The following is a 27354-nucleotide window of genomic DNA, read 5'->3' on the forward strand; positions in this document are numbered from 1 at the left end:
GAAGAATAGTTCCTACCTTGCATAGTTATGGTAAAAATTAAGTGAGGTAATGTGTTCAAAAGTGGCAGTCACATAACAGAAGCTTGAAAAATGACAGTTTACTTTGTTTTTGGTACCTAGCGCTCTGTGACAGGCTGTGATGGCCATGACTAGGTTGCACTTTATGGCAAAGGTGAAGGGATTCCGCAACTGTAAGGTCCCAAACCAGCCTGACTTCAAGTTAATCAAGGGGAGACAATCCCTGGTGGGCCTGACCTAATCAGGTGAAGCCTTAAAAGTGGGCTCGGGCCTTTCTTACAGGAGAGAGTCTCCTGCTGGCCTGGAAGAAGCAAGCCTGAATGGGTTCTATAGCTGCAAGCAAATAAATTCTGCCAACAATCACACGCGCTTTGAAGAGAACCCTAAGCCTCGGATGAGACCAAAGCCTTGACAGAAACTTGAATTACAGACTCATGAGACCCTAAGCGGTGGACCTAACTGAGCCATCCCCAGACTTAGGGCCATGAAAACTATGAGACGATAAATGTTGTTGTTTTTAGAGGATAAATGGTTTGGTAACTTGTTATGAAGCAATAGAGAACTAAAATAATATACTTGTTCCCTCCACTTTCTCAAATACCTTCCCTTCTCAAATATGTTTTTTTAATCATTTCAGTTTGCTTAAATAGATCATGTAAAAATGTAAGAATGAAACAACAGTATTATAAAGTTCTTCCCTCCCCATCTTTCTCTCCCACATACACACACATTTTATAAATACAGAAAGCATCTGATTGGAAATGAAACAGTATCTAGCATGCCAAAATTTTTTGTTTGGAACATATCTTCTCAACTGTAAAATGGATATAATAATAGCATCATCTTTACAGGGTTGATATGAGGATTAAATAAATTTATATGAGTAGGCAATTTGAATGTCTGCTACTCAAAGTATGGTGTAACCAAGGGTAGCACGCCGGATGCTTTTTAGAAATGCAGATCAGGCCTCATCCTAGACATTAACAAAAGAGAGACTTTATTTTAACAAGGCTTCAGGTAACACATGTATACATTTAAAGTCTGAGGAACACTTCATTAACTTGCTCTTGCCATGTATAAGTGCTATATGATCATTATGTCTTCTTTAAAAACTCATTCCCTTTAGATATCCTCTACCTTCTTTTTATTAGAATATAAAGAATTTTCATTTGCAAACTCATTTCTATAGCAAAAGCTGCTAGTGATTTTTTCCTCCTATATGGCTGTAAATTAAGGAATTAAAAGAAAATGAGCTTCTAGTTAAGTTTAAGACTATTTTTCTCTTTAGTTATAATGAGTTAAAAGTACTATTGTACAGACAACAGTCACTTAAATCGAGGGGAAATTTTTTTTAGATAGCATTTTAAATAACAACCCAAATACAAAAAAAAAAAAAAAAATGCAGACTATATTAAACATAAAAGGTAAACCAACCAAGAGTAAAGCTTACCTAATACTACTGTGAACCTGGGATTTTACAATTACTTAGGCACATGTCCTAAAGGAAATCGTACCGTACTTGGTATCTGTTGCCTTCTTGTAGCTTACTATCCATGTTCAAGTAAGTAAATATGGCAGGTCCTCGAATAATACAGTCTTAATGTTCAACATCATTCTGTGATAACATGGAGGAGATGCCACAGGAATTTAACCCTCTTCTGTAATTAGTCCGTGGTAAAATTGGTTTCGTTACACATCACTTCACTTGAAGTCCAAGGCCCTATCAATGATGTTAAGTGAGGACTTACTGCACCAGTAGGAGGTCAACCAATAGAAAGTCTGTTTGAAATTCAGATGAAGCGATATCAGTGCACCTCAAATTTCAAAAGCAGGAGCAATTCAGAACATGTGGGAGTGTAGAAGCCTGACAAGGTAATTTTAAAATAATCCCTTTAATGATGCATTGATGAAATTAACTTTCTGCTAAGATTCCTTGCATTCAAATTAATACTGTTTAACACACTTCATTTTCTGAACAGCATTTGAAAAAATATGCAAAGATACTTAATTCATTTTACTTTAGATCTTTCCCCCAAAATTAAAAGCAATTTTAGTCCTTTTAAATCTGTATCCCTTTTTAGTTAAATTACAAGCTAAGGTAAGACAATTTAGAGTGACTTGAACTGCCATTTTTTGCTTTGACAGGCAAATTGTTGAAAATAATTAAATAAAAGAATATTCCAATCCCCCAGCAGGAAAACATTTCTATGCCACCTCCGGCTCTAACTTTTGACGCCTGCGTTGACAGAAATGTCAATTATAGAACTAATAATAAAGTGTATTGAAAATGTATGAAATGCCCCATCTATAAAAGAAAAGAAACTATTACTTCTTACTCTGTGTTTTTTCTAGCTTTTTAAATTTAAGGTGATGGCTAATGCATTTCCAAAAGACAAAATACATTTCAAGAAGTGAAAAATTGTTACGAAGTGAAAAAATGTTAGAGAAAAACAGAAATCTGATGACACGTTTTTATTCAGACCACATATGAGAATGATAAATGGAAAGTTTTACGTATGTTTTTCATAATTTTAAATTCAACTCCAGAAACGTTACCTGTGCTTTTCTAGTCTTCCTCAGTATTGAATTATTTTGAGGCATTATAAAAGAAAAAATATTCATTTATTATTATAATATATAGTATTTATGTATTAATTATTTATTCATTATTATTCATACTATTGCCTGAGCAGACAAGGACTCCTTGAGAGGGTGGTGTCTGAGGAATGATTGGAAAGGAGGGGACAGAGAAGTGTGGGCAATCTAGGGAAACCCCAGAGCGGCACGTCGGCAGAACAACGAAGGACCGGTGTGGGATCCATGAGACAGAGAGTGGTAGGAAAGGACGGTGGGAAGGTGAAAACCAGAGAGCAAGATCGCATACGGCCTCATAAACCGAGATAGGAGGGCTCTGGCTGACGAACTAAGAGGCCGACGGAGGGGTTTAAGCAGAGAAGTAACATGAACTCGCACATTTCAAAAGAACAACTACAGCTCGTGTGTGGACCAGAGAGAGGGCGGGGGCGGGGACAGGATGGCAGGCAGGAGGCCAGGCAGGAGGCACTGCAATGATCCAGCCCAAGAGGCCAGGCCCAGAGGGAGGCTGGGCTCTGGCCTCTGAGAGGCTGCCACTGGCTGACAAAGAAAGGCTACAGGCTCCACTGCGAGACAATCGGGCTTCAGCCATCTACTCCATTTGGAACACAGTGCTCTCCACAGAATAAAAAAGAAAGAAGCAAAACCACTGAGAAGACAGAATTCTGAGGAAACGCCTCCATCGCACCCGGGCAAGGCCTTCCATGAGCACGGGTGTGACCTGTCAGGGCCTCTCTGGTCTCTCCAGAGTGTGTGTACACAGCCTTGCACACGCACACAGCCTTCCAGAGCTCCAGCAACACACTGGATCCCACAAAAGCCCAAGCAGCCCTTAGGTCTCCTGGCTAAAATTCTAGCCGGCCTGTGGCTTTCCACCAGAATTACAACCTCATGCGACCAGCTACCTAATGGCCTTCCCATCCTTTTGCAGCAAAAATCACTGTTTCCTACAATGTTCTAGAAATATGGGGATTTCTACATTTGCTCCAAATCAAGTGAGCCCCTCCCAGCAGAAGGCAAAGCCGCCTGGCTGCACGGTCGCCCCACCCCAGGGAATCTTCCCTGGCAACAGCCGGTGCTGGCAACAAGCGCCAGGCTGGGGCTAACACACCAGGCTGTCCTTATGGGTTCGGGCATTTGTCTGGAACAAATGCCTTTCAACTTTTTAAAGTTTTAGTTACTTTCTAAAGTCCTAAATTGGCAGTTTTTTGACAGTTTTATTGACTTCTATCATTGGTTTTTGGAAGGTGGATTTGCCAAGCTCCTGCCATTCTGCATTAAATACATTTTACATGTAAATTGCCTGAGCAACCTCCTAAAAATGCCATAGAAAATATTGTGAAACAACTTTAAGTATGGAAAATTACTATTTTCTTTCGACTGCTGACATGCCTTTGTTGAGGAGCTTATTTGGGTGGACTGCAGTGGAAAAAGCCTCTAGGCGGAGGGACAGCACTTGGGAAGACACAGAAGCACATCAGGGAACCAGCCAGGTGGCTAAGTGTCGGGCAGGCAGCCCCCCTCTATTCTGAGCTCTCCCCTTCCAGCTACAGGTAAGCGCAAGACTCTCATACCCTAAAAATGCCCTTCGTAGCCCTGGTGTAACCCAGTGGGTTTAGTCCAAGCTCTTTCCTCTTCTCATCAACTTCCTTAAAAGAAGTTTCTCCCCTTCTTCATCTCTCGTCACTCCTCAATTCCTAGCTTTATTAAAATCACCTTCATCGGGCTTCGGTCACCTCTCAAATTTACAAAATCCAATGAGCAGTTTTTGGTCCTTACCATGTTGGACCTCCACAGTTCATTGGGAAGTACCGCCTTTCACGCCCTCCTTGCAAATTTCCATTCCTTGCCCATTACTACACTCTTAGTTCTCATATTGTTCTGATCATTTCTTTGCCAATTTTTTAAACTAGGCTTTCTCTTCCTGAATCTACCCCTAAAATGTTAGTGATCTCCTAAATTATACTTTCAACCCACATATCCCGTATTTTCCCCCAAGTAAATTTCAGCTCTTCTCATTTTTTCAGGCTCTCAAACTTTTATCTTCAGCTATAAAACTTCCCTCGGTTTGAGGTTATTTCTAATAACTGAAAAATCATTCCACTCATGTTCTAAAGTGAGTCCAAACTCATCAGTATCTAAAACTGAATGAATCTTACCCCTAACCCCAAACCCACTCTTCCTATTCCTGTGTTCCCTGTCTCATTGATGGGCTATCAATGAGAGATCTGGCACCTAAGCTAGAAGCCTGGATATAACCTTTGGTTCTTTCTCCTCCTTTCTCTTCTGCTGCCTGGGACATCCAATTAATTTATAAGCCTTGATATTCTCAAATCCATCTACTCTCCCCTTCATTCCTTCATTCAAAAATGAAGCCTGACGCAAATTCAGCTCCCTGTTATGACAGAAATGGCAGCTTGCCCGCCCTCACCTAAAAGACTTTAGATGGTGCAGGGGGATGTTTCTGGACATTCAGCTGCTTAAAAATGAGTCAAAACGGGGAGCGTTTGGTTTGTCATTTACTTCTAAATCTATCAGTTTTCTAGTAAGGCTGCTTTCCATAAGTAAATGGCTCTTCCAATAATGTACACATTTGCACAACTTTCAAATCTCATTACCTCTGAAGTAATTATCACTGGATCCAAAAATACCTTTCCAATCTAAAGGTGTGCTTGTGTGTCCGAAAGACTTCTTTTGAAGAGAATATTACAATTTCTAATAGATTTTTCTACAGCCTGTCCCTTAAGGAAGTATGTGTAGCTTCTGGCTGATATAATTTTTAAATTCTGTATCTAAAGTTCTTTTGGAATGTACTACTTTATTGCATGCTTGGAATCACTCTTCAAAAATGCTTCCACACATAACAATGCTTTTTGTTCTTGTTATATTTTCATACTCCATCCTTCTACCCAAAGTCTGTAATTCTAGACAGATTTAGAACATGATCAAAAATATGAAGATTGAGAATATGTTGTCTGTCAAGGGAATACTAAAAATACTACCCTTTAAACAATCAGGAGTGAAATGGGACTTTTTTAAGAAAAAGAAGAAGATCAAAACTATGAACAATAAAATGGCAATAAATACATAACTCTGAACAACTGAATATAAAAAACAAACTAAGCAAACAGGAAGAAGAGAGACAGAATCATGGATACAGAGAGTTTTGACGGCTGCCAGGTAAGAGAAGTGTGGGGAATGGGTGAACAGGTGAGGGGATTAATAAGTACAAACAGGCAGTTACAGAATAGCTATGGGGATACAGTATAGGAAATGGAGTAGCCAAGAAAACTACACATGACCCATGGACATGAACAATGGTGTGGGGATTGCCTGAGGGAGTGGGGGGTTCTGGGGGGAGAGGGGCAGAGGTGGAAAAATTGGGACAAATGTAATAGCATAATCAATATAATATAATTTTAAAAAAAGAGAATATGTTGTCTGTAAAGGGAATACTAAAAATACTACCTTTTAAACAATTAGGAGTGAAGTTATACCAATTCAGTCATTTAAATGAAAATACCCTGATTTAGTGCGTCATGAAAATCCACGGGTTTTATGGTGAGGTTGATTCTGTATATTATACTTTTTAGGCCAATGACCTCAAATGACTGACTAAAAATTTGTATACCTATTTTCTCATATGAGATGTAAAGATGATAATAGTTATAGCTTAGAGCTAATGTGAGTAAAATATAAAATTAGATCTATTAAATATCTAATGCATTATATTCCACAAAGCAGACACTTAATCCATGTTAGATAGCTATCCTTCTTTTAAATTAATAGGGTAGAAGTGAGGAATTTTATTTGCTAAATTAGAATAAGAGGTATAATTCTGTGATACTAAGTTATGCAACATATTCTTATTGAGAAGTGCCTGTCATCCTATTACTTTTGTTCTTTCCCATTCTAGTTCCATGTATTTTTCATTTCTAAAGGGAACAGCAGTTTTGCAAGAAACTGCCTGACATCTCATGTTTAAATAACTCGCTGGCAGATGCTTGTCATGCCTGTTTGTTCTTCTTCCTGAGCACATGGCTCAATTTCATTCCCCAGTCACCCCTGTGGTTGTGGTTTAGCAAAAAATAATGGGCACAGAACTTTCGGCCTGGCCCAAGACCCTTCCCTGTGCGATCCCTTTTCCTCTTCATGTCGGCTGGGATGAGACAGTCACACTGACCTTGGGAGTCCTGAACAGAATACGGCAGAGCCACAGCGTGGACGCAAGGGCTAAGCTCCCTGACCGACAAAGGACCGTCGAGGTGGTGTGTGCCACTCCCAGGCTAGGCCGTCAAAGCGCTGCGGCCTCCCCCTCGGCTGGTGGCCTGGATGGCTGTCCAGCAGAAGCGGGCCACCGTGAGGGCACCCAAGCAGCCCCTATGGGGAGGCTTACATGGAGGGGGAGCCAAGTGCTCTGCCGACCACCAGCATCATTTTGACAGCTCTGTGAATGAGCCCCTGGAAGTTTCTCCAAGCTTTCAGCCCCACCCAAAGAAGTCTGCACGTGACTACAACCCTAGACTATATTTGACTCTTCATAAGAAACTCAGCCAGAATTGCCCAGATAAGCCACTTCCTATTTTCTAATCCACAGAAACCATAAGAGATAATAAATGCTTTTATTTTTTAAGCCAAAAACAAAGCAACTGACCTCTACCTTCTTCCAACCATACATAAAAACTTAAATCACAGGGAGCCATAATGGAAAATATTGACAAATTGGACTTCAAAAAATTAAACTTTTGCTCTTCCAAAGATATTGTTCAGAAAAAGAAAAGGCCAACCACAGAAAGGGAAAAGATATTTATAAAATATATCTAATAAAGGACTTTTATCAATACATATAAAGAAATCTGGAAAATCGACAAAAATGCAAGTCACCCAATTTAAAAATACGTAACGAGTTTGAACAGACTCTTGCCCAAGAAGATATACAAGTGGCAAATATCACATGAAAAGATGTACGTCATTAGTTGTGCCCACGAGAATGGATGACAGTTTTTAAACCGACAATAGCAAAAGCTGACAAGGTACAGAACTGACTCATGTGGTTGATAAAGATGGAAAACGGCACAGCTACTTTGAAATACAGCTTAGTGCTTGCTTATAAAGTTAAGCATACACTTACAAAACCCAGCCAGTCTACTCCTAGGTTTTTACCCAAGAGAAATGAAAGCAATATTTTCACCAAAGACTTATACTAAAATATTCATAGCAGCTTTATTCCTAATAGCAAATAGCTAGAAACAACTCAAAGGTCCATTAACTGGTGACTAGAGAGACAAACAAATCGTGGTCTATCTTTACAATAGATACTGCCCAGCAATAAAAAGGAACCAGCACTGATACAACATAGATAAATCTCAAAAGTATTATGCTAAGTGAAGATGCCACATACAAAAGATTGCGTACTAGAGAAAACGCAGAAAATGTAGAAAAGGTAACACAGCAACGGGAACCAGATCAGCAGTTGCCAGAAACCACAAGTGCGGGGCAGGACAGGTTCTAAAGGGCGTGAGAGAAGCTTTTGTGCAACGGAAATGTTTTATATTGTGATTCTGCTGGTGGCTACACAGCACTTGTCACAATTCAATAAACTACACACTTCAAACATGTGCATCCCACACTACCTAAATTATATCTTCATAAAGTTTTTTTTTAATGAAACACTAGAATAATGTCTAGCCTATATATGGATATGTAAAAAGACAATAAATACTAGCTAAAAATAAGTATTTTATGGCAATTCAAGAAAAAATGGTTTCATGGAGAAGAGATTGAGACTTTTAAGGTGCTTTTCTCAAAGATGATATAAATCCAGGAATTTATTTTTAATAAACCCTACTCTATCGGCAGGTAACGTAAGGGCTCAGGGTAAAGGTCTGCCACTGGGCTCCAGTTTCTATAAAGAGAGCCCTGAGCACAGAGCCAAACGAAGGGCGGCTCCCAGGGGCCGGTCAGCACCTCTCAGCGGTGTGCAGGCAGCGGACAGAGCGCACCGCACACTGTTCCAAAAAGGCGAGCGGCAAGTGTTACATAAGGCAACAGCAAAAAGCCAGAAGTGAATAATGTCACAGGAGAAGTAGGACATAACATTCCACTGAAAGTCTAACAGCACTTGAGAGAATTTGAAACTTGTCATTAAATACTTCAAAACTACTTCAAATAAGATAGGAAGCGAAACAGCAATGGGAGGCTGTCAAATTTAAATAGTTGCGTAAGTGGCACTGGAGACTACACAACGGGAAACTCCATGAGCCAAGCTCTCTCTGCCTCTCGCAGGGTCTGGCCTGGGGGTGGCAGAGTCTAGGAACAATCCCCACCACTCCCGCACCCCTCACACATGCCCGTCCACACAAACACGCGTGGGCACACACACGCCCTTTGAGGGCTCTAAGGAAAGCAGCTATACAGACAGGGAACTGAGTGAGTGTCCCTTCTTACCCTCTTCTGCTTCATCCTCCTGGGGTGACACTGGGCCCCCTCCGCTAGTAGGAGTGACAGGCTGCTCCTTCTCAGACTCTCGCTGAAGGCTCACCACCTCGTAGATTGCGTCTCCAGCGCTGGCATGGCCTTTCCCCTCAGACTGAGAAAGACATAAACGTGTTTCAGTGTTGGAAATGTGAAGGAAGCCCTGAAGGATCATGTTTCAACGGTCCTTTGGAAAGAGCTGGACAGAAGAGCAGCACATCGTGTGTGAGAAAATTTTGGAAGTGCTTTCTTCTTCACATGATATTCTAAAATGTATGGTTCTTCTAGCATCGCATCAACCAGTAAGTGAAACCTACTGACCATTTGGAGAGAATTCCATTTTTTTTAATCAGAAAAACCTGAAACACTACCGATCCTAGGGCAGGCAGTAAGCCAGCACTGCTCGATGCTTAGGACTGCCTCGCACTGAGGGAAAGAGGATTCAGCTGTATCTTCACCTAATTCATGGAAGTAGACCATTTCTACCATACAAAGGGTTTACATTCTAAATGGCTTTTTTAAGCAGGAAAAACTAAGGCAACTGCCCATTCATTAACCCAGCAATGCCTACGAAGCCCTAGATAAAGTGCCTCCATCCCCAACTCACACCCAAGTGTATTACTACACTCCTCCCACTCTGGCCTGGTTTCAGCTCTAGGAACCTCTAAATCCCCCCCTCACTCGGCTCAAGGTGTAGGGACATCCTTTTCTCTCTGAGAAGAGAGCCCTTCCTCCTACTCTTTGCTAACCTCCATCAATATGGGATCCTTTCACTGCCACAAAGAATCTAACCTAAGTTCCTACGTTCCCCATGTTTTAATTCTCACCATATTCTGTTCTTCCTTAACTACACTCACTACATTGTAATTACACGCTTATTATCATATTCATGTGTCAAATGGCTCTCTTGTCAACTAGACAGCAAGTGCCATAAGGGCAGGAAATATGTTGATTTCAATCAGAAATAATACAGTGCCTGATACATAGTAGGCACTCAACAAATACCAGTGGAAAGATGACTGGTAATGGTTACCTTCTTCCTTCACTACAGAACAAAAAGTTTTAACTACTAACCCTGCCTAATTTAGGAATGTCATAGAAACCCCTAATCTTGTTCATTTAATATTAAAATAATTTTACAACCTTACTGATAAGTCAAATACTATGTGGGGTGGGGCAAAAGTAGGCTTACAGTTGTTCACATGGAAAATAATACAATAATTAAATAAATAATAATACAAGAATAAACTCTGTTTCCTTTACTCATAACTGTAAACCTACTTTTGCTCCACCCTGTATTCATATAGTATTATAAATAAAAATAACTATGACAATCAGGTAGTACTTGAATATTTTTTCATTATAACTTTGTAAAGGTATAGTATATCTGTGCCCTGTTTTTTTCGTTTTAATTATTATATATAAAAGAAAGAAAAGTTATTTTAGGTATAAAATCAATATTTCTGCTAAGTATGTTGATACTTTAAGTACACATTACAGGCTTCTAGGGGGAAGAAGTACATGATTACACTTATTTTTTTTTTAAACTTACATTATCTAGATGTGGATTTTTCAAATACTTTATAGACTGACTCTAAATGTCACTTAATTAGAGAAAAAAATTATTGCTTTTTATTGCTTCTTAAGGAACTAGTATAGCATTTAAAAAGGATGATAGAAAAAACAGGTACATTGTTATACTGAAAGAACAAAGAGGTCCTACCTGTTTCAGCCTCATGAAGAAAGTCTCCGTGAAAGTCTTTCGGCTGAAGTACCAAAAGCGCTCATTTGCAGGGTACACCCGAACGACCGTCTCCAGCAGGAAGCGGACAGGCTCCACCACCTCGGTGACGACCATGTCCACCGCCACGGTCATGTACACTCGCTTGTCTGCAGCAGAAACGTTCTGGGTTTTACGCTGGTACTAGTATTCCTTGATGATTTAAGCAAACAGTTTCCTCACTTATGAAAGAACTAAGCTTCTTTATACTCATGTTACCTTTGATGTTTAATTTTAAATATTTTATTTTCAGTTTGTTGAGGTAAGTAACCAAGTATTCCAAATATGTCTCTCAGCACACAAGATCCTATTTTAATCAACTGTCCCAATCTCCTCTGACAACTTAAAATTTTTCCCTCCCCAAATTAGGTTTTAATATAAAAAAATAAATAAAATAAAGTTTTCAGGATATCTGTTACACTAAAACTATCTTTTAGATTGCCCAGAAAGACCTCTAGAAAAATCACAAAGGTTTGCTCTTTCATCTCATACAAAGAGATTCTAAAAATTACTTTTGTTTGTTGAGCTGCTTGAGAGAGACTGTCAAACCAGAAGAGCTGCTCTACCTTCACTGTATTAAATTTTTATAGGGAGATGCTATTAAAATGAGTATTTCAACATTATATGCTTTAAGGGACTCCCCAGATTTGTCAGTACCCTCATTGTCCATAGTATTTATTTACCCTCTGGAAAATCACTGATCCAAGCTCTCGTGAAGTTGTCCTGTGAGTTTCCGTATACCTCAGAGTGCTGGCAAGCACATTAGAGAACAACAGCGTAGTGTTACCAGTCAAAATTTCAGTTTATCATTTAAAATGTGTACTTGGCCACAGCCTTCCTTTCATTTGAATCTAGAATCTTCCAGGCCAATGGCTACTGGTTTTCCACAGTTTCACAATGATAGGTTGAAACAGAATTTCATTTTATTTTATTCACCCTGCTTCGGATTCACTGGGGTTTTTGAATATGTGGCTTGGTTATTCCATACCATTGTTATTTCTTCATTACTTAAAAAAAATTTTTTTTTACTTTATTGTGCCTATCACTTTTGGTTCTCAGAGGAAACATCAAATAACTCATTAAAAGAAACATTCACTAGATAAAAACTGCTTTACTTTTCTTTTGAAACTCTGATATTTTATTCTTTAAAATTATGAACTGGCTTATTTTTCTCATTTTTGTGTTTTCCTTCTGAACAGTTATAAAAAAGTTTACAGGCTGGTATTTATAAGCCTGTCTCCGGAAGTAAAAAACTGGGGGTTTAAAAATTGTTTATTCCTAATACATGAAAAGCTAAATTTTTATATAATTGTCATGTTTTCTGCCTTTTTAGCCCTTAGTATGAGAAAGTATGTGAGTTGTAATCAAATGCATGTAATTTACAGGACTGGAAAAGACTCTCTTTAAAGAAATTTGAGAATTACTATCATTTTTATGTTATTCATTAATACATTATACTTCCATGTCAGTATTCACTAATGCTCCTGTCTTGAACCGAAAGTCCACTGTTGGTATAAACTAAATAATGTAAGTCTAATATTTTTTAAAAATCCATTATTTTCTCAATATAAATTTTTGGCTGAATGACAGTAAAGCACTTAGTGTCAGATTATAACCCATGAGGTAAAACTTTAACGTTCGTTTGAAGGCAGAGACGGAGGGGCAAAACAAAAACACAGGCAATTAACAAGTATCTGGGAAAAGCAGTAATAAAAGAAACTCAATGGGAAAAATGACAAATGTGACTATATGCCATTTACAAATTCTTGTTCAACATTAGCCATGTTAAACAAAACAAAAAGGTAAAGAACAAGGAAAAAGGGGTTTGTCACAAGTGAAATGCTTGATATACATTACTAAGATCTAAGCTCCCAAAGGTCAAAAGACTGGATCCAAAAAAGTAATGAATGAAAAAAGTAAACAAGCTATAATATAATTTTTGATAGGTTAAATACTTATCAAAAATATGTACAACTGCAGCACTTGCTTTCAGCATTTCTTTCATAGTCTTCCATCATTTCCACCCAAAAAATACAACTCTGTAATGACGTATGAAACACAAAGCACAAATACTTTCTGCATAATCTTATAAATTAATTCACATATCTTTGGGGAGATTCTTTCAAATAATGGAGGTTTTTCCCAAAAGATTCATGAAGTGGGAAAAGGAACTTCAAAAACTAAAGAATAATTCCTAATAACATTGTATGTCAACTGTAACTGAAAAATAAATATTTTTTAACAAAGAAAATTTGAGGGAATTAAAGGAGATACAAATAGACTTCTCACAAACTTTAGAGCACCACTCTAAATAGTATTGGGTTGGCTAAAAAGTCCATTGAGTTTTTTTGTTTTTTTCCATAAAATAAAAGGCACATTTTTCATTTTCACCACTAATTTTATTGATTTGGATATTTTGAGTATGCTGGCTATCTCCCACGTGGTATAACACTGACTGTTCTCAGTTGATGTCTCAATTTGATCATTATCAACTTCAGCTGGTCTACCCAAAAATGGAGCATCGTCCAGCGAGAAATCTCCAGCATGAAACTTCATAAGCCCCTTTTAGCATGATCAATGAGTCACAGCACCTTCTCCACACACTGCACAAATCTTTTTTTTTTTTCATTTTGTTGGGTTTTTACCGTTCTTGAAAAAATAAAGCATAATATGCCAAAAACATTGTATATTTTCTTCCATCTTAAATATTAAAATGGCTACAGATAAATTCACCAATTTTGATGCTTTTCTTAAATGCACACTGGTATGACAGCTGTCACAATACAATCTAGCAACTAAGCACTACTAGAGCCATCTTACAGAAAAAAATTCACCAATTTTGATGTTTTTTTTAAATGTACACTGCTATGACAATTGTCACAATACAATCTAACAAAATTGTTTCAAATGAAGTTAAAGACAACTAAGCTCTACTAGAGCCATCTAATGGAAAAAAACCAAACAAGCTTTTTGGCCAACCCAATTTTAGATAAATAACAATCTTAAAATTCAAATTCCAAAGCCAATGTCAGTAAACATTATGTTCTGCATTTCTTTTACCTTTCTGGCTAAAGAGAGTGTTTTTTTAAAAAATATATTTTATTGATTATGCTATTACAGTTCTCCTTTTTCCTCTTTGCCCCCTCCACCTGGTACCCCCATTCCCTCCAGCAATCCCCCCCTTAGTTCATGCCCATGGGTCATGCATGCAAGTTATTTGGCCACTCCATTACCTATACTGTTTTTAACACTCCCCTCTTTTGTGCCTACCAATTTGTGCTTCTTAATCCCTGAACCTTTTCCCCAATTTTCCCCCTTGCCACTCCCAACTGATAACCCTCCAAAAGATCTGCATATCTGTGATTCTGTTCCTGTTCTGTTTGTTTGCTTAGTTTGTTATTTGGATTCAATTAGTGGTAATAGTGAATTTACTGCTATTTTAATGTTCATCATTTTGATCTTCTTTTACTTATATAATTCCCTTTAGCATTTCATATAATAATGGCTTGGTGATGATGAACTCCTTTATTTTTATCTTATCTGGGAAGCGCTTTATCTGCCCTTCAATTCTGAATGATAGTTTTGCTGGATAAAGTAATCTAGGTTGTAGGTCCTTGCTTTTCATCACTTTGAATACTTCTTGCCAGTCCCTTCTAGCCTGCAAAATTTGAGAAATCAGCTGATAGTCTTATGGGAACTCCTTTGTAGGTAACTCCCTGCTTTTCTCTTGCTGCTTTTAAGATTGTCTTTATCTTTCACCTTTGGCATTTTAATTATTATGTGCCTTGGTATGGTCCTCTTTGGGTCCATCTTGTTCAGGACCTTCTGTGCTTCCTGGACTTGCATGTCTACTTCCTTCACAAAATTAGGCAAGTTTTCTTTATTTTTTCAAGTAAGTTTTCAATTTTTTTCTTCCTCTTCTCCTTCTGTCACCTGAGATTCGGATGTTAGTATGTTTAATGATGCCCAAGAGGTTCCTAAGCCTCTCCTCGTTGTTTTGAATTCTTTTTTCTTCCTGCTGTTCTGATTGAATGCTTTTTCCTTCCTGGCGCTCCAAATCGTTGGTTTGATTCTCGGCTCCATCCTCTTCACTGTCGGTTCCCTGTATATTTTCCTTTATATCACTTAATGCAACCTTCATTTCTGCCTGGGTCTTTTTTATGGCATTGCTGTACCCAATGAGTTCCTAGGACATCCTGATAACCAGAGTTTTGAACTGTGCACCTGACAGGTTACTTATCTCCATTTCACTTAGTCCTTTTTCTGGAGCTTTGTTCTGTTCTTTCATTTGGGCCATGTTTCCTTATCTCCCCATTTTGGCAGCCTCTGTGTGTCAGTTTCTATGTATTACGTAGAGCTGCTTTGACTCCCTGTCTTGGCGCACCTATTACATTGTATGGGGCAGAGCCTTAGGTAACCGCCAGGGCGGGACAACCCATGTCAGAGCTCTGTTGCTGTGTGTGGGGGAGGGCTCATGGAGGAGACAACGCCACTGTCTGGCCCCCGGAGTTTTCCCCAGGAAGACACTGTCTCCCCACTCGCACTTCCACTTTCCCCCCGTAGGCCGCTGGTGCCCTTCCAGCTGTTGCCCTAGTGCTGAATCCCAGAGGCGGTGGGTCTGCGTGAGTTCTAAGTCTGTTGCAGCCCTTCAAGAGGATGCAGCTTCTTCAACCACCCCAACCCCGACTGGTTTTTCACAGCCAGAATTTATGGGGACTTATCTTGTTGGCGCTGGGACCATGGGCCGGACGGTCTGGACTGGGGCTGGGATCCCTCACTCCCGAGGTATTCCTCCCATTTTTTTATGCACTACACGTGGATGTGGACTGTCCCTTCCTGCCTCCATGCCTCTCAGCACCACTCTGCGTCTCCACCCTCCGACCCATCTGGATGAATGCGGCTTCTTTAAATCCTTGGTTGTTGGACTTCCACACACAGCTCAACTTTCTGACAATTCTGGGTGATACTTGTTTTGTAGTGTAGCTGTACTTTTCGCTACGGTTGTGCACAGAGGCGAGGCACGTTTACCTACACTTCCATCTTGACTGGAAGTCCTCTCTAAAGAGAGTGTTATTCATACTGAATCTGTGTACTCCTTTCTATTGTGCCTCGGTGGGACAGTTTTCAGTTTTCAGTGTCAACTATATACGTAGTAATCATGTAAAACCACATAAGATTTAGCATATTTTAATGCATTATACACATTAACTTAGAATATTATTTTCCCTGCAACAGACCATGATCCTTGTGCTAAAGAAATAGCATTGGATGTAGAAATTCAAAATGAATAGTAAGAAAACTCTATCAGAAATGTTTATTGTCCTTAACAACACGTATGTCAAGACGAGGCTCAATTTCATAGTAAAATCTATTTTAAATGACCAGATTTCGTTTTAAATGTGGCAAAACAACACTGTCCATAATGTAAAATTTTAAGAACATAATAAGGAATCTCTTAAAGAAAAGTCACCTTTTGGGGTTTCTTCATTAAGTGCCAGAAATATGGGCGCATTGGGGTTCCACATGCCAGTGATGACATAGGCTCTCCCGTCACCGCTCTTCCCCATGGACTCCTGTGAGAGTTCGAGGACACAGACAGCAAGAGAATCACCGTCCCAAACAACGCAGTTATCTCACCTTAAACCATTCAACTTACTAACGTTTGGATTTATACTTGAAAGGGGGGCTTATTTTCTTTGTAAATTTTTTTCACCCTACAAAAACATTTCTTTAAATATTAAATTCCCCTAGAGCTTTCTTCAGAGTTTCTGTTTAGAGACACGTATCTGTTGGTCAAATGAGGTATATTCTTCCACGCTGATCACAAAAACATAATATTGCTATGAAGTTACACTTAACTTGATTTTAAGCTGGGTGTCAAAAATCTTACACATACAAGTATGTACATAGTTTCCTTGAAAACTATAGTATAGTACAGTATATACTATATAGTATATAGTATAGTATAGATCTCACTGATGACAGTTAAATTGAATAGCTAATCACAAGCTAAAATAGTATTTTCCTTTAATACTCTAATTTTCAATATATTCTTAAAATATTAATTTACTTTGTCATAAGACCTTCACAGTAAATGCTTTCCTACTATATATGTGTCAGGTAACCATACACTTTCTTACAATCACAAATCAACATTAGGAGACTAATATTGGTTTGTAATCATCATGGAAGCGGCTTCTTTAAATCCTTGATTGTTGGACTTCCACACACAGCTCAACTTTCTGACAATTCTGGGTGATACTTGTGTTGTAGTGTATCACCCAGAATCTCCCTCCACCCTTAGACTCATTCCTTCCTTCTTCCCTTCTCTCTTCTCCTCTTCTTCATTTCCTCCACTCTTTTAAGACTTCTACCCAGCCAGCTCCTGACTCTCACTACAGAAACCAGCAACTCCCTACAACTGAGAGCTAGACCACATATATAGTTATGTGTGCATGTTGGGCGTGGGGAGGTAAAAGGTTATCCCATGGAGAAGAGCACACAGAATATAAACATGTGCTTATGCAAAAAAGAACATTATCTACAGTACTTCCAACTTCCTGTACCAATTTTCTATTATGAATAGAGAGGGTTCAAAGGGTCAGATTAAAAGAAAAAGGTTTTTTTCAATATTACCTCCACACCAATGCTTCTCTGAATCCCTATAAAATCAATTCAGTCATTTGGTAACTGCTATGCATATTTTTCTAGCCTACTGGTACAATTTCACTAATCAGATTGCATAGCTTGAATGCAAGGACCACATTCAATGAAATACACTCAAGGTCATATAAAGGAAACTCATTGAGTACCTCCTATACTCACATATTCATATGTTTTCTCTCTCTCTCCTTCTTTCCCTCCCACCCCAATCTCTCCCTTATTCTCTATTTCCACCCTCTAATGGGATCCTCATTCTGAACAAGGATAGGGACCTAATCTCCCCCCACCAAAAAAACACAATCCATCTGTGGACAAGAAATGTGTTATGCCTGAGTCCAAAAAAATGAGCTAGACCAATTTAATTTTTCCTTTCAATTTATAAATACCAAGGAAAGTGGGCACTTAAATGTAGAGCTGAAAGGCATGGTAAGAAGCCAGGTGATGACAGGCTACATATACGGTGAAGTTAGAAAATGGAAGGAGACGTGGCTTGGGGTGGTGAACACACAATACAACATACGGATGATGGGTTATAGGATGGAACACCTGAAGCCTATACAATTTTATGGACCAATGTCACCCCAGTAAATTCAATAAAAATTTAAAAATAAATAAAATGACGTTAGATATGCAATAACAAAAACCGTATGGTGGGGTAAAATAGTTAAAGAACAGCATAGTAGGAGGAAACTGCTAAATGCTAAGACAGAAATGGAGAAAACAATTTTTTAAATCCTTTAAAATAACCAGTAATGCAGTCAAAAAACAAAGACAATTCTGGGAGGCAGGAAGGGAGAAAGAAGCAGAGAAAGAGGCAGAGGAAAGACGAGGAGGGAGAAAAGCAAGGAGGGAAAAGGGGAGGACAGAGGGCAGAGAAAAGGGAAGAAAGAGGCTGGGAGAGACTTCTCAAAGCTTCCAAAGTTTGTCAGAATAAAGTGTAAGAAGGTGAAACTTGTTTCCAGAAGTGTTCACATATTTGGACATATCATAAAAGACAGAATTATTAGCGTCTTGCTCTCGGGGGCAGAAATAACACAAACAAGGCCAAGTTACGAGGAATATGATAGTGGGTGTTTACAGAGAAATAGCTTTTTAAGAGCCAAAGCTCGGTGAGCATGTATGAAGACAGAGTGAAGGTGAAGAGCACTGGGCAGCAACAACTTGCAGCTGCAGGTAACTGCGACCGCTGACCCCCGCCTGCCACCTGTTTGCCCCACAGGTCAGCCCACGTCTCCTTCAGGGCTTCCCCGCTGACGAGTGCCTGGATTTCAACATAGACTCTTAACAGTGGAGACTGCACGGGGCCTCAGAAGTTCACAGCAGGCCTGTGATTCTATAATCTGAATTTAAGTTCACGGAAAAATCTCTGCCAGTGATTCATCTTAATCTCTTAAACTCAGAAAGACCATGACTAGTTAAGACCTAGGAGCTTCGAAGGGTTTAATCTCTCTGAACTACGTCCTCAAGGAATTTTCAGGGCTCCAGCATTTTCTGGATTGCTTTAGGCAAAAGCATTTGCATGACCACTGTGTTGTAAGAGGAATGGAGGACGGATGGATCAATAGCTAATTTGTTTTCACAGGCAGTGTACCTGCCTGTCCTTCCCTGACCTATCCATGCGGTACTCGCTCTGTGTTTCTATGGCTCACTGGACCAACTCAGTGAGAGCACTTAACCCACTGCTGCAGTTACAGACTTACAAGGTCTGTTTCCATCATAACACTGTGTTCCACCTTATTCTACAACCCCAGCACTTCACACAATGCTTGGCACACACTTGGGAGCTCAAAAATGCTGACCAAACCATTCCAGAACCACTAGAAAAATCAATGGGCTGTCACCATGAAATAAGAAAATGTTGACATAATTGGTGACATTTTCCTGACATTTGGAAAACACAGCTGAAAGGGAAAAAAAACCATGTAGTATTTGTTATCACTAAATATAAAAATCACAGTGAAGTCAGTACAAAAATTTTATGCTTACTCTGAGATGACCATTTCCTATAACATTTCTATATCGCACAGTAAATGTTTTCATTAACTGCAATAGTAGAAGATATTTCTGTTTAAAAGTTAAGATGGCTTGCTATTTTTACATCAAATACCAATTTTTAAATATAAATTGACCTTTAGGGGCATTCCTGAAATAAACGCAGTGAATACATTTTGGTAAGGACAGATAATCAAGGAGGAGAAATTTAGAGAAATTTTTAAGAAAATAAAAGCATCCATCACAATACTCAAGTTAATAACAATGCATTAAAATAAATAAAAGGCACCATATTCACTCTGGATATGCCTGTTATAATCATGTACTTGCTATTTTGGGCTCAAAGAGAGGACAGCCTCCTATGAAGCCAAACAGATGAATGGATGGACATTGTCATAACACTGTCCTTTTATTGGTTTTCAAGTTGCATATAATTTTTTGGTTGGAATTTTCCCAAATCTCTCCCTCATAACTAATTTTAAGTTTAGGTTTTCAAATTTCATTATTACTATCATACAGCTGAAAGTTAGAAACAATTTTCCCAATATGACAAGTTTGAAATAGAAAATACATTAAAATATAAAATAACTATCATATTTCTACTTGGTTAATTAAGGTGTGTAAGGCTATCATTACCATATCCAGTAAATGCATGTCACTGTTCTTCACGTTTCGACCTGGGCTTAATAACATTCCAAAACATCTGAAAATATTGGGGGAAAAAAGGAGAAATAAGGTATCAAGAATAATTGAAGCCTAGTGAGCAAAAAGCCATTTTATAATAACTATACAATCTGAGCTCTGTACTTACAAATAGCTTTCTTTTTTAGAGAAATAGCATACATAAGAATCCACTGAGATAAATAACAAAAGTCACATAGAAATAAGTTATCTAAATTCCCAGATCTTTATTTCTGCATGTAAAAGATTACCAATGATCCAAAACTGGGATAAAAATGGCCACAAAATTGTTGATTGAGACAGAATACAGTAGTGAGAAACAAATTTGTTTCTGGGTAGAAATGAGATCTTATTTGCCTTAGTTATTCCAAATATATAGGTCAAGGTCATCTAACCGAGTTAAATTAAAATTGAGATTTAAAAAATAGTAAGACATGGCACTCTCCCTTTGCATCGAGCCATATTAACAGAAACAATTACCTCAGCCCTCGACAGTCATGTTCACTGAGCAGCTTATTAAAACTATGTCCTCAGTTTGGAAAGAAAAGAAGTTGTATGAAACATTACTAAACATACTATTAGTGAAAATATTATCCAATGTACTATTATTAACCACTTACTTTATTCTGTGCTTACTGATGCTAGGGAAGTGTTAGAAATCCCATTAACACTACCCCTTTATTAGTAAAGGATTTTCATAAGATACAAATTCCAGTTAAATCTAATATTTTTTATTTGTTAGGATATTATTGTTAATTCTGCTTTATAGGGAAGCAAAGTAAAGCCCAGAGAAGCTGAACCATTCACCCCACTTCACATGCTCTTCCACGGGCCCTATAGCTTCAGAGGCCACGTGGTCTGCGCAGTGTCTCCCTGCTAACAACGCATACCCACCCTTCCCAGAGAGGTTTTTTTTAATAGTTAGTTATTTGTTTATTAGAGAAAGGGGAAAGAAGAGAGAAAGAGCGGGATAGAAACATTGATGTGAGAGAAAAACATCAGTCGGTTGCCTCCTGTACATGCCCACACCGGGGACCCAAACTGGGGGCCAAACCCGCAACCCAGGCACGTTGCCCTGACCAGGAGCTGAACCAGCAAGCTTTCACCTTGCAGGACGACACCCAACCGCCTGAGCGAGCCACACCGGTCAGGGCTTCCTGAAGTGTTTTTATTGCAGCTTTCCAAAATTTAAATCTATGCTATGGAGCATTTTATACAAGCAGTGGAGAATGTAGGTCAATTAAATATATTTTAAATTTCAAAACAGTGGTAGTTGAGCAGTCAATATTTAATCTGATCCTTGCTGTTTACCTAAGGTTTACTTTTCTAGTGGCATTGGCCTTTTCCCCCGCATGACCAGGTAAGTGATTGATCCTATCCAAATATGAGCTCAGTAAGTGGTAAAACAGTACATACTTCCTGTGAGTACTTTGGGATACTTTGCTCAAGACTCCCTTTCGGCCTTCAAAAACAATTAAGTACATACAAAGATGATGTTAATAAGCTCTGAGGATAACTTTCCAAGCATATTATTGTATCATTGAACAAAATATAAGCTACTGCAACAGAAATAATCATACTCTAATAGTCATAATTGTAATATGATTACCATATACTATTTGAGCTCTTCTATTAACTCCTATAATAAATACTGTATAAATTAAATGTTAGTCTAAAATTGTACTATTTCTCCTACTGTTGCCTTATATTCTTGATAAGAATAAAAGAGTTTATTCTTTTCAAATATAAAACTTGGTCCCCCAACTAACAAGCCAGGTCAATGAAGACAGAAGATCTGTCTGACACTCCCTATATCACAGCCCCCCTTATCTTCTGGGGATTCACTGCAAGGCCCTCAGCGGATGCCTGAAACCACAGGCAGTTCCAAACCCCAAGTTTATCCTGTACATGCATAACTGTTCACTTAAAGGCTGCACCTTACAGCTTCTCTTTGGCGTGTCTGAAATGCCAGCATCACTACTCTTGCATTTGGGGGTCATTATGAAATAAAATACGGTAACTTGAGCATCAGCCTTGTGCTACCTCAACAGTAGGTCTGAAAACCAAGGCAGCAACTTAGTCGCTAACAGACAGGGAGTATATATGGCCTGATTTTGTCACATTATGAAAAACAGTATGCAACTTAAAACTTATAAATTGTTTATTTCTAGAATTTTCCATTTAATATCTTTTGGACCATGGTGGACCATGGGTAACTGACACTGTGGAAAGTGAAACTGTGGATAAGAAGAAACTACTTTATATTCTGCTTCAGATTTCATCAATCATGGATTTTTTTTTTTTAAAGAATAACTCCCCAACCCTGGCCAGTGTAGCTTGGTTGGAGCCTCAAAAGGTTGCGGGTCTGGTCCCCAGTGAGGGCACACGCCCAGGCTGTAAGTTCAGTCCCTGGTTGGGGCATGTACAAAAAGCAGTCAACGTTTCTCTCTCACATTGATGCTTCTCTTCCCTCCCTCTTCTCCTTCCCCTCTCTCTAAAATAAGCATGTCCTTGTGTGAGGATAAACAAAAGAATAATTCCCTATATTATAGGGTTTTTAAGTTATAAAACTATTATATACTCATTGTAAAAAGTTAATGAATGTCAAAGCATATAGCAAAAAATTAATTCTCCCTTCTCTAGCTCAGCCTCCTTAGAAACCAATGCTAACAGTTTAGTATGCACCCTCCCTACCTTTCTTTTTGCTCTTTTTGAACATTTAAACTCTTATACTATTTTGTTTGCCTAGCACTTCCAGGTAAATGGGACAATTTTATATTTCCTTAGTGCAATATTCCTATGTTAAGCTTAACTGCAAAAGGCCACTAGGAAGTTTAGGTTTTCCTTAAATGGCAACGTATATTACCTTATTTTGATAATCTTTGATGCACTGTTCTTTTTGTGGGTTATAAATAAAAAATCCTGCCACCAACTAGCAGTGTGACCTTAGAGAAAGCACCTAACCCCCTTAGGCCTCTACTTCCTTCTTCTGAAAGTGGGAGGGGTGTAACCAGTACACCCTACGGGTTCTTCCAGCACTAAATTTGCACAACTTTTTTTCTATCAATATCAAGCTGCATTAGTCATTTCCAAAATTATACTTCATTACAGCACATCAGGTTTCCTATGGGGACAAGCAAGGTCTATTAGGAATAATGTGTCAGTAATTAGATAGATATTATTATTACCACAAACACCTAAGGCACGTATTAAGTGTTTCACTGGGGAGTTCAAAGCATTCAACCTTCTCTTATTAACTCTATAAATAATGTAGAAAGCAAATTGCTTTCACACCTATTTTCTCAAGGAGCTCACATGCCAGTAGGGGAGGAAAATAAGTAAACAAGCAATTACGACCTGATGTGGTAAGTTCTCTGAGCGCTGTAAGTGCAGAGCATTAACAAAGCAGAGCAAGACACACCCAACATCATTTATCACATGTTGCAGTAAATAGATGACCTGCCCCGAATGTGAAGTGAAACCTCTGGGAATGAGGTAATATTATCATATTAATTACACCAGTTACTATTTATTGAACATCTTTATTTTATTTATTCTCGTTTATTCTATTACAACTGTTCCAAGTTGTCCCCTTTCGCCGTCCTCTGCCCCGCCCCCACCCCCCCACCCCCCTGCCCCCCGCCCCCGCCCCCGCAGCCCATCTGCACACTGTTGTCTGTATCCGCGGGCCGTTGATACAAGTTCTTTGACTAGTCCCTTCCCTTTCTTCCCACCATTTCACCCTGACCCCTCCCCTCTGGCAGCTGTGAGTCTGTCCCATGTTTCCATGTCTCTGGTTATTGAAACTTTAAGTCAGACATTACTATATTGTTACATTTATATTTCAAAGGCACCTTCTACTAACCTAATAATAAAACTGGTATTCAAAAAGTAGAAGTGATTTGCCCAAACCACACACCTATTAAGTTTTAACACTGGATTCAAGCCCGTGTCTATGACTCCAAAGCTGCATGGTCTTTTACACGCGTTACACCCTGGTCGCCTCCCTGGACTACGGGTAGGGCACGTTCCCATTCCCTGTGTGATCCCAGACAAGTCACATACTTCAAAGTCTCACTGCATTTCTGAATACAAATACTACCTGCTTACTATGTTAATGTAAAGCTGAAATGAAAAAACTCAGGGTGGGCATGCATCACACACTACAGAGCAGTGCCAATTAAAAATTATTACAATTACCACTGTAAATACAAAGAAAAAATTCAGCCTTCCATAATATCTACTGAGATTTTACTCAAAACAGAATTTTAAATAGCTTTTAACACCAAGTTAGTACCCATACCAACACCAGAAACTCTTTATCTAGCATTGTTTTAGACTTCATGATGGAAAAACAAGTGAGAAAAATAAAGGTGATATGTTAATATACTGCAATAGGAATTTTTTTTTTTTACTTTTTCTTTTTGTCCCTTAAGTCATTTGGATTCTATACATGTCTATGAAGACTATGGATAAAAAATGAGGAGGAAAGGAAAAAGACAGGAGGCAGGTCTACGACTAACATGGGTTCAAGGCCACTCTCCCTTACTAGACTAAGCTTCTTTTATTAAAAATGGAAAAAAATGACAGTAGGACAGACGGGGCAAACAGAACAAACAAGAAAAGCTTTAATTCTATTACAGCTTTGTAGGACGATATACAAAAACTCTAAGTAATTTCATAAAAACCGGAATCTCAGTTAGTTTCAACCTGACGAAGTTAAAGCAAAAGATGGATGGAAAACCCTCCTACGTAAAATCATTGGGATTGTTTTTGCCTTACTGCAAGATTCAAGGAGACAGAGACATACAGGCATCCCTCACTAGGCACAGTAGTGTGAAACTGTGCAAAAGTGACCTTATATTCCATGGGGGAAAACGTGATTGTTCTGTGACCTTTAAATAGTGGTTATGACAAATTCTACAGTATGACCACAAAGGTAGGTGGCTGAGGTAGGGAAGAAGACAAGGTCTTTGGACAAGCAGAGGTCAAGAAACTAAGAAGATAGATTATCAGAAAAATCATCTATATAGATACTAAAACTGCCCCAAATGAAGAGAAGCCTAATACTTAGAGTGGCAGTGAGCCAGAAGCTCAGTCTGCAAAGAACGAAGGGGGCCCCCGAGGATGTGTAGGTAACTGCAGCGAGAGGGCACAGATGGTAGAACACAAGAGCATGGGCTCTGAAGCTGGGGGGCTTTAAGGAGGAGAAAGAACAGTCTGGAAGAAGCACGGGCATGCAGGAAAGATGCTTACACACCTCCAGGCCGCAGGTACAAAGGGTAGGAAACAGCCATCCTTTGACAGAGCTGTAAGGGACACGGTGGACTTGGGCAAAAGCCAGAACCTAAAGCGCAGAGGACACGGTGGGGGAGAAAAGGAGCTGTGCTGACAATGGACTTGGAGTCTGCACTGGAGACGGAGCACCTTAGAAAGCTGGGCCAAGGTGGAAGGTGGGCGTCAGGGGGGCTATACAGAGTCTTGTCGGGGTGGGAGTCTGAGCACCGATGGAAAACCCAGGAGTCCCAGACTTCCTATAAGGCCTGAAAGAAACAGGCGAAAGAGAAACAGGTCATTTCCCTCAGGCTGAAGGATGAGAGGGCAGCAGGGCCTTGGCAAGAACTCGCAGGGCCCTGGGGCACCTGCCTTGCCCCGGTTTTGGACAGCTAAGTGTCCGAGCCCAGGCAGGGGCGGTACGATCAGAAGAACGTGGGGTCCAGGCGCCTTCTTACCATTATTGATGGCAGGGCGGGCAAAGGGGGACGGAATACATGAGTGCTGGAGGGGGTTTTACTTGAAGCGCATCAAGAAAGATTACTTGTGGGTGTCCAAAAACACTCCCAGTTTGATGAGTTTGCAAAGTTGTAAACCCAAATGTATATTTATTTCACGTTAGCTCATAACCTCAAATGCCGCTGCTCCTCTGAAGACAAAGCCCAAAAAAGTTTTCCCGTGTGCTCAGAGACCCTCCATCAGGCAAACACAGGCTTTCTATAATAAACAAAAGCCACACACACACTCGTATGCACACAAAGGCAGAAACAGTGACTTTATGTGGGACTCCTACAGGAAAACAAGTCATAACAGAATGCCCCGCGCTGGAGTCCCCGAGACCACTCCCGCCGTGGCCTGCTATGACGACTCGAAGATAGCTGTGTTTCTGTCCGTGATTTATTAGAGTGAGCTGATATGAAGCAAAATCGGCAAAGGAAAGAGGTGCCGGGGTGAAGTTCAGAGGAAAGCAGGTGCGAACCCCAAGAGTCCTCTTCCCGCGGAGTTGCAGAGGACACGACTCCCCTGGCGCGAGCTAAGACGTGTGTGAAATGCCCACCGTGGGCACTCACAGAGACTCAGTGTCTAAGATTTTACTGGGGCCGACCACGTCGGTGCCCTCTGCCTACCAGGTGCCGAAAGTCCCACCCCCCAGGAGGAAGGCAGCTGTCAGCAAACGCCATGTTGTTCACGCCAGCAGCCTTGGCACGGTGGGCCACTCCTCTTGGTGCTGGGGCGGTGGGCGCCCTTCCGAAACCCGAGCTTCCAGGCGCCAGGCAAGAGCCAAGCTCATGGGCGGACCTGAGGGGCAGCAGTTGCAGGCCTGTGTGTCAACTTTTCTACACAGCCCTATTTCGCTATTTACGTTTCTAGTAAAGAAAACTTTAATATAAAACAATATCATCCTGTGTAAAATAGTACAGATTCCCCAGGAGCTCAATTTCATTCAAAACAGCTGAATCAAGCTATATAAAGCTTTGGCCAGTTATCAAAATAACAATTTTCTATAATGGAATGCAGGAATAATTAATCTAAATATATAAACCTTAAAGGAAATAGGTGAATAACAATTAGAAAAATAACATGAGACTAAAAAGGATAAGTAAACTTATTAAACCATACTGAAAGTAGAAAAATCAAGTTAGTATTTAAATCAGATGTAATAAAGACATTTAACTTTTGTTAATAAAACTTCACATGTAATAAAGACATTTAATTTTTGTTAATTAATCACCTCAAGTCCTACTAAATAAAAATACAGTTCATGTAGCTCTTCCTCCCCCTTCCCTTCAAATGAACAAATGATCTTTAAAATTTTTTTAAAAACTAGGTTGCCATATACGTAAGAACAAAATATTAGTAACTAAGCAATGTTTACT

The 27354-nt window shown here is 39.4% G+C and overlaps 1 protein-coding gene across 5 annotated transcripts in view; it reads right to left on the reverse strand.

Annotated features, from left to right (window-relative positions):
* Positions 1 to 27354, reverse strand: part of RABGAP1L (RAB GTPase activating protein 1 like) — a 439381-nt gene that overhangs the window by 335883 nt on the left and 76144 nt on the right. For all 5 annotated transcript variants that reach the window (XM_054587734.1, XM_054587732.1, XM_054587733.1 and 2 more), the window contains 4 exons: positions 20159 to 20225; positions 16338 to 16440; positions 10811 to 10977; positions 9061 to 9202 (listed from right to left, as the gene is read on the reverse strand). In XM_054587734.1, coding sequence (XP_054443709.1) covers positions 9061 to 9202; positions 10811 to 10977; positions 16338 to 16440; positions 20159 to 20225 — 479 coding nt within the window. The remainder of the gene's footprint in view (positions 1 to 9060; positions 9203 to 10810; positions 10978 to 16337; positions 16441 to 20158; positions 20226 to 27354) is intronic.

Source organism: Pteronotus mesoamericanus, unplaced genomic scaffold (assembly GCF_021234165.1).
Source record: "Pteronotus mesoamericanus isolate MK-2021 breed Mesoamerican mustached bat unplaced genomic scaffold, CSHL_Meso_final scaffold_1186, whole genome shotgun sequence".
Classification (NCBI taxonomy): Eukaryota; Metazoa; Chordata; class Mammalia; order Chiroptera; family Mormoopidae; genus Pteronotus; species Pteronotus mesoamericanus.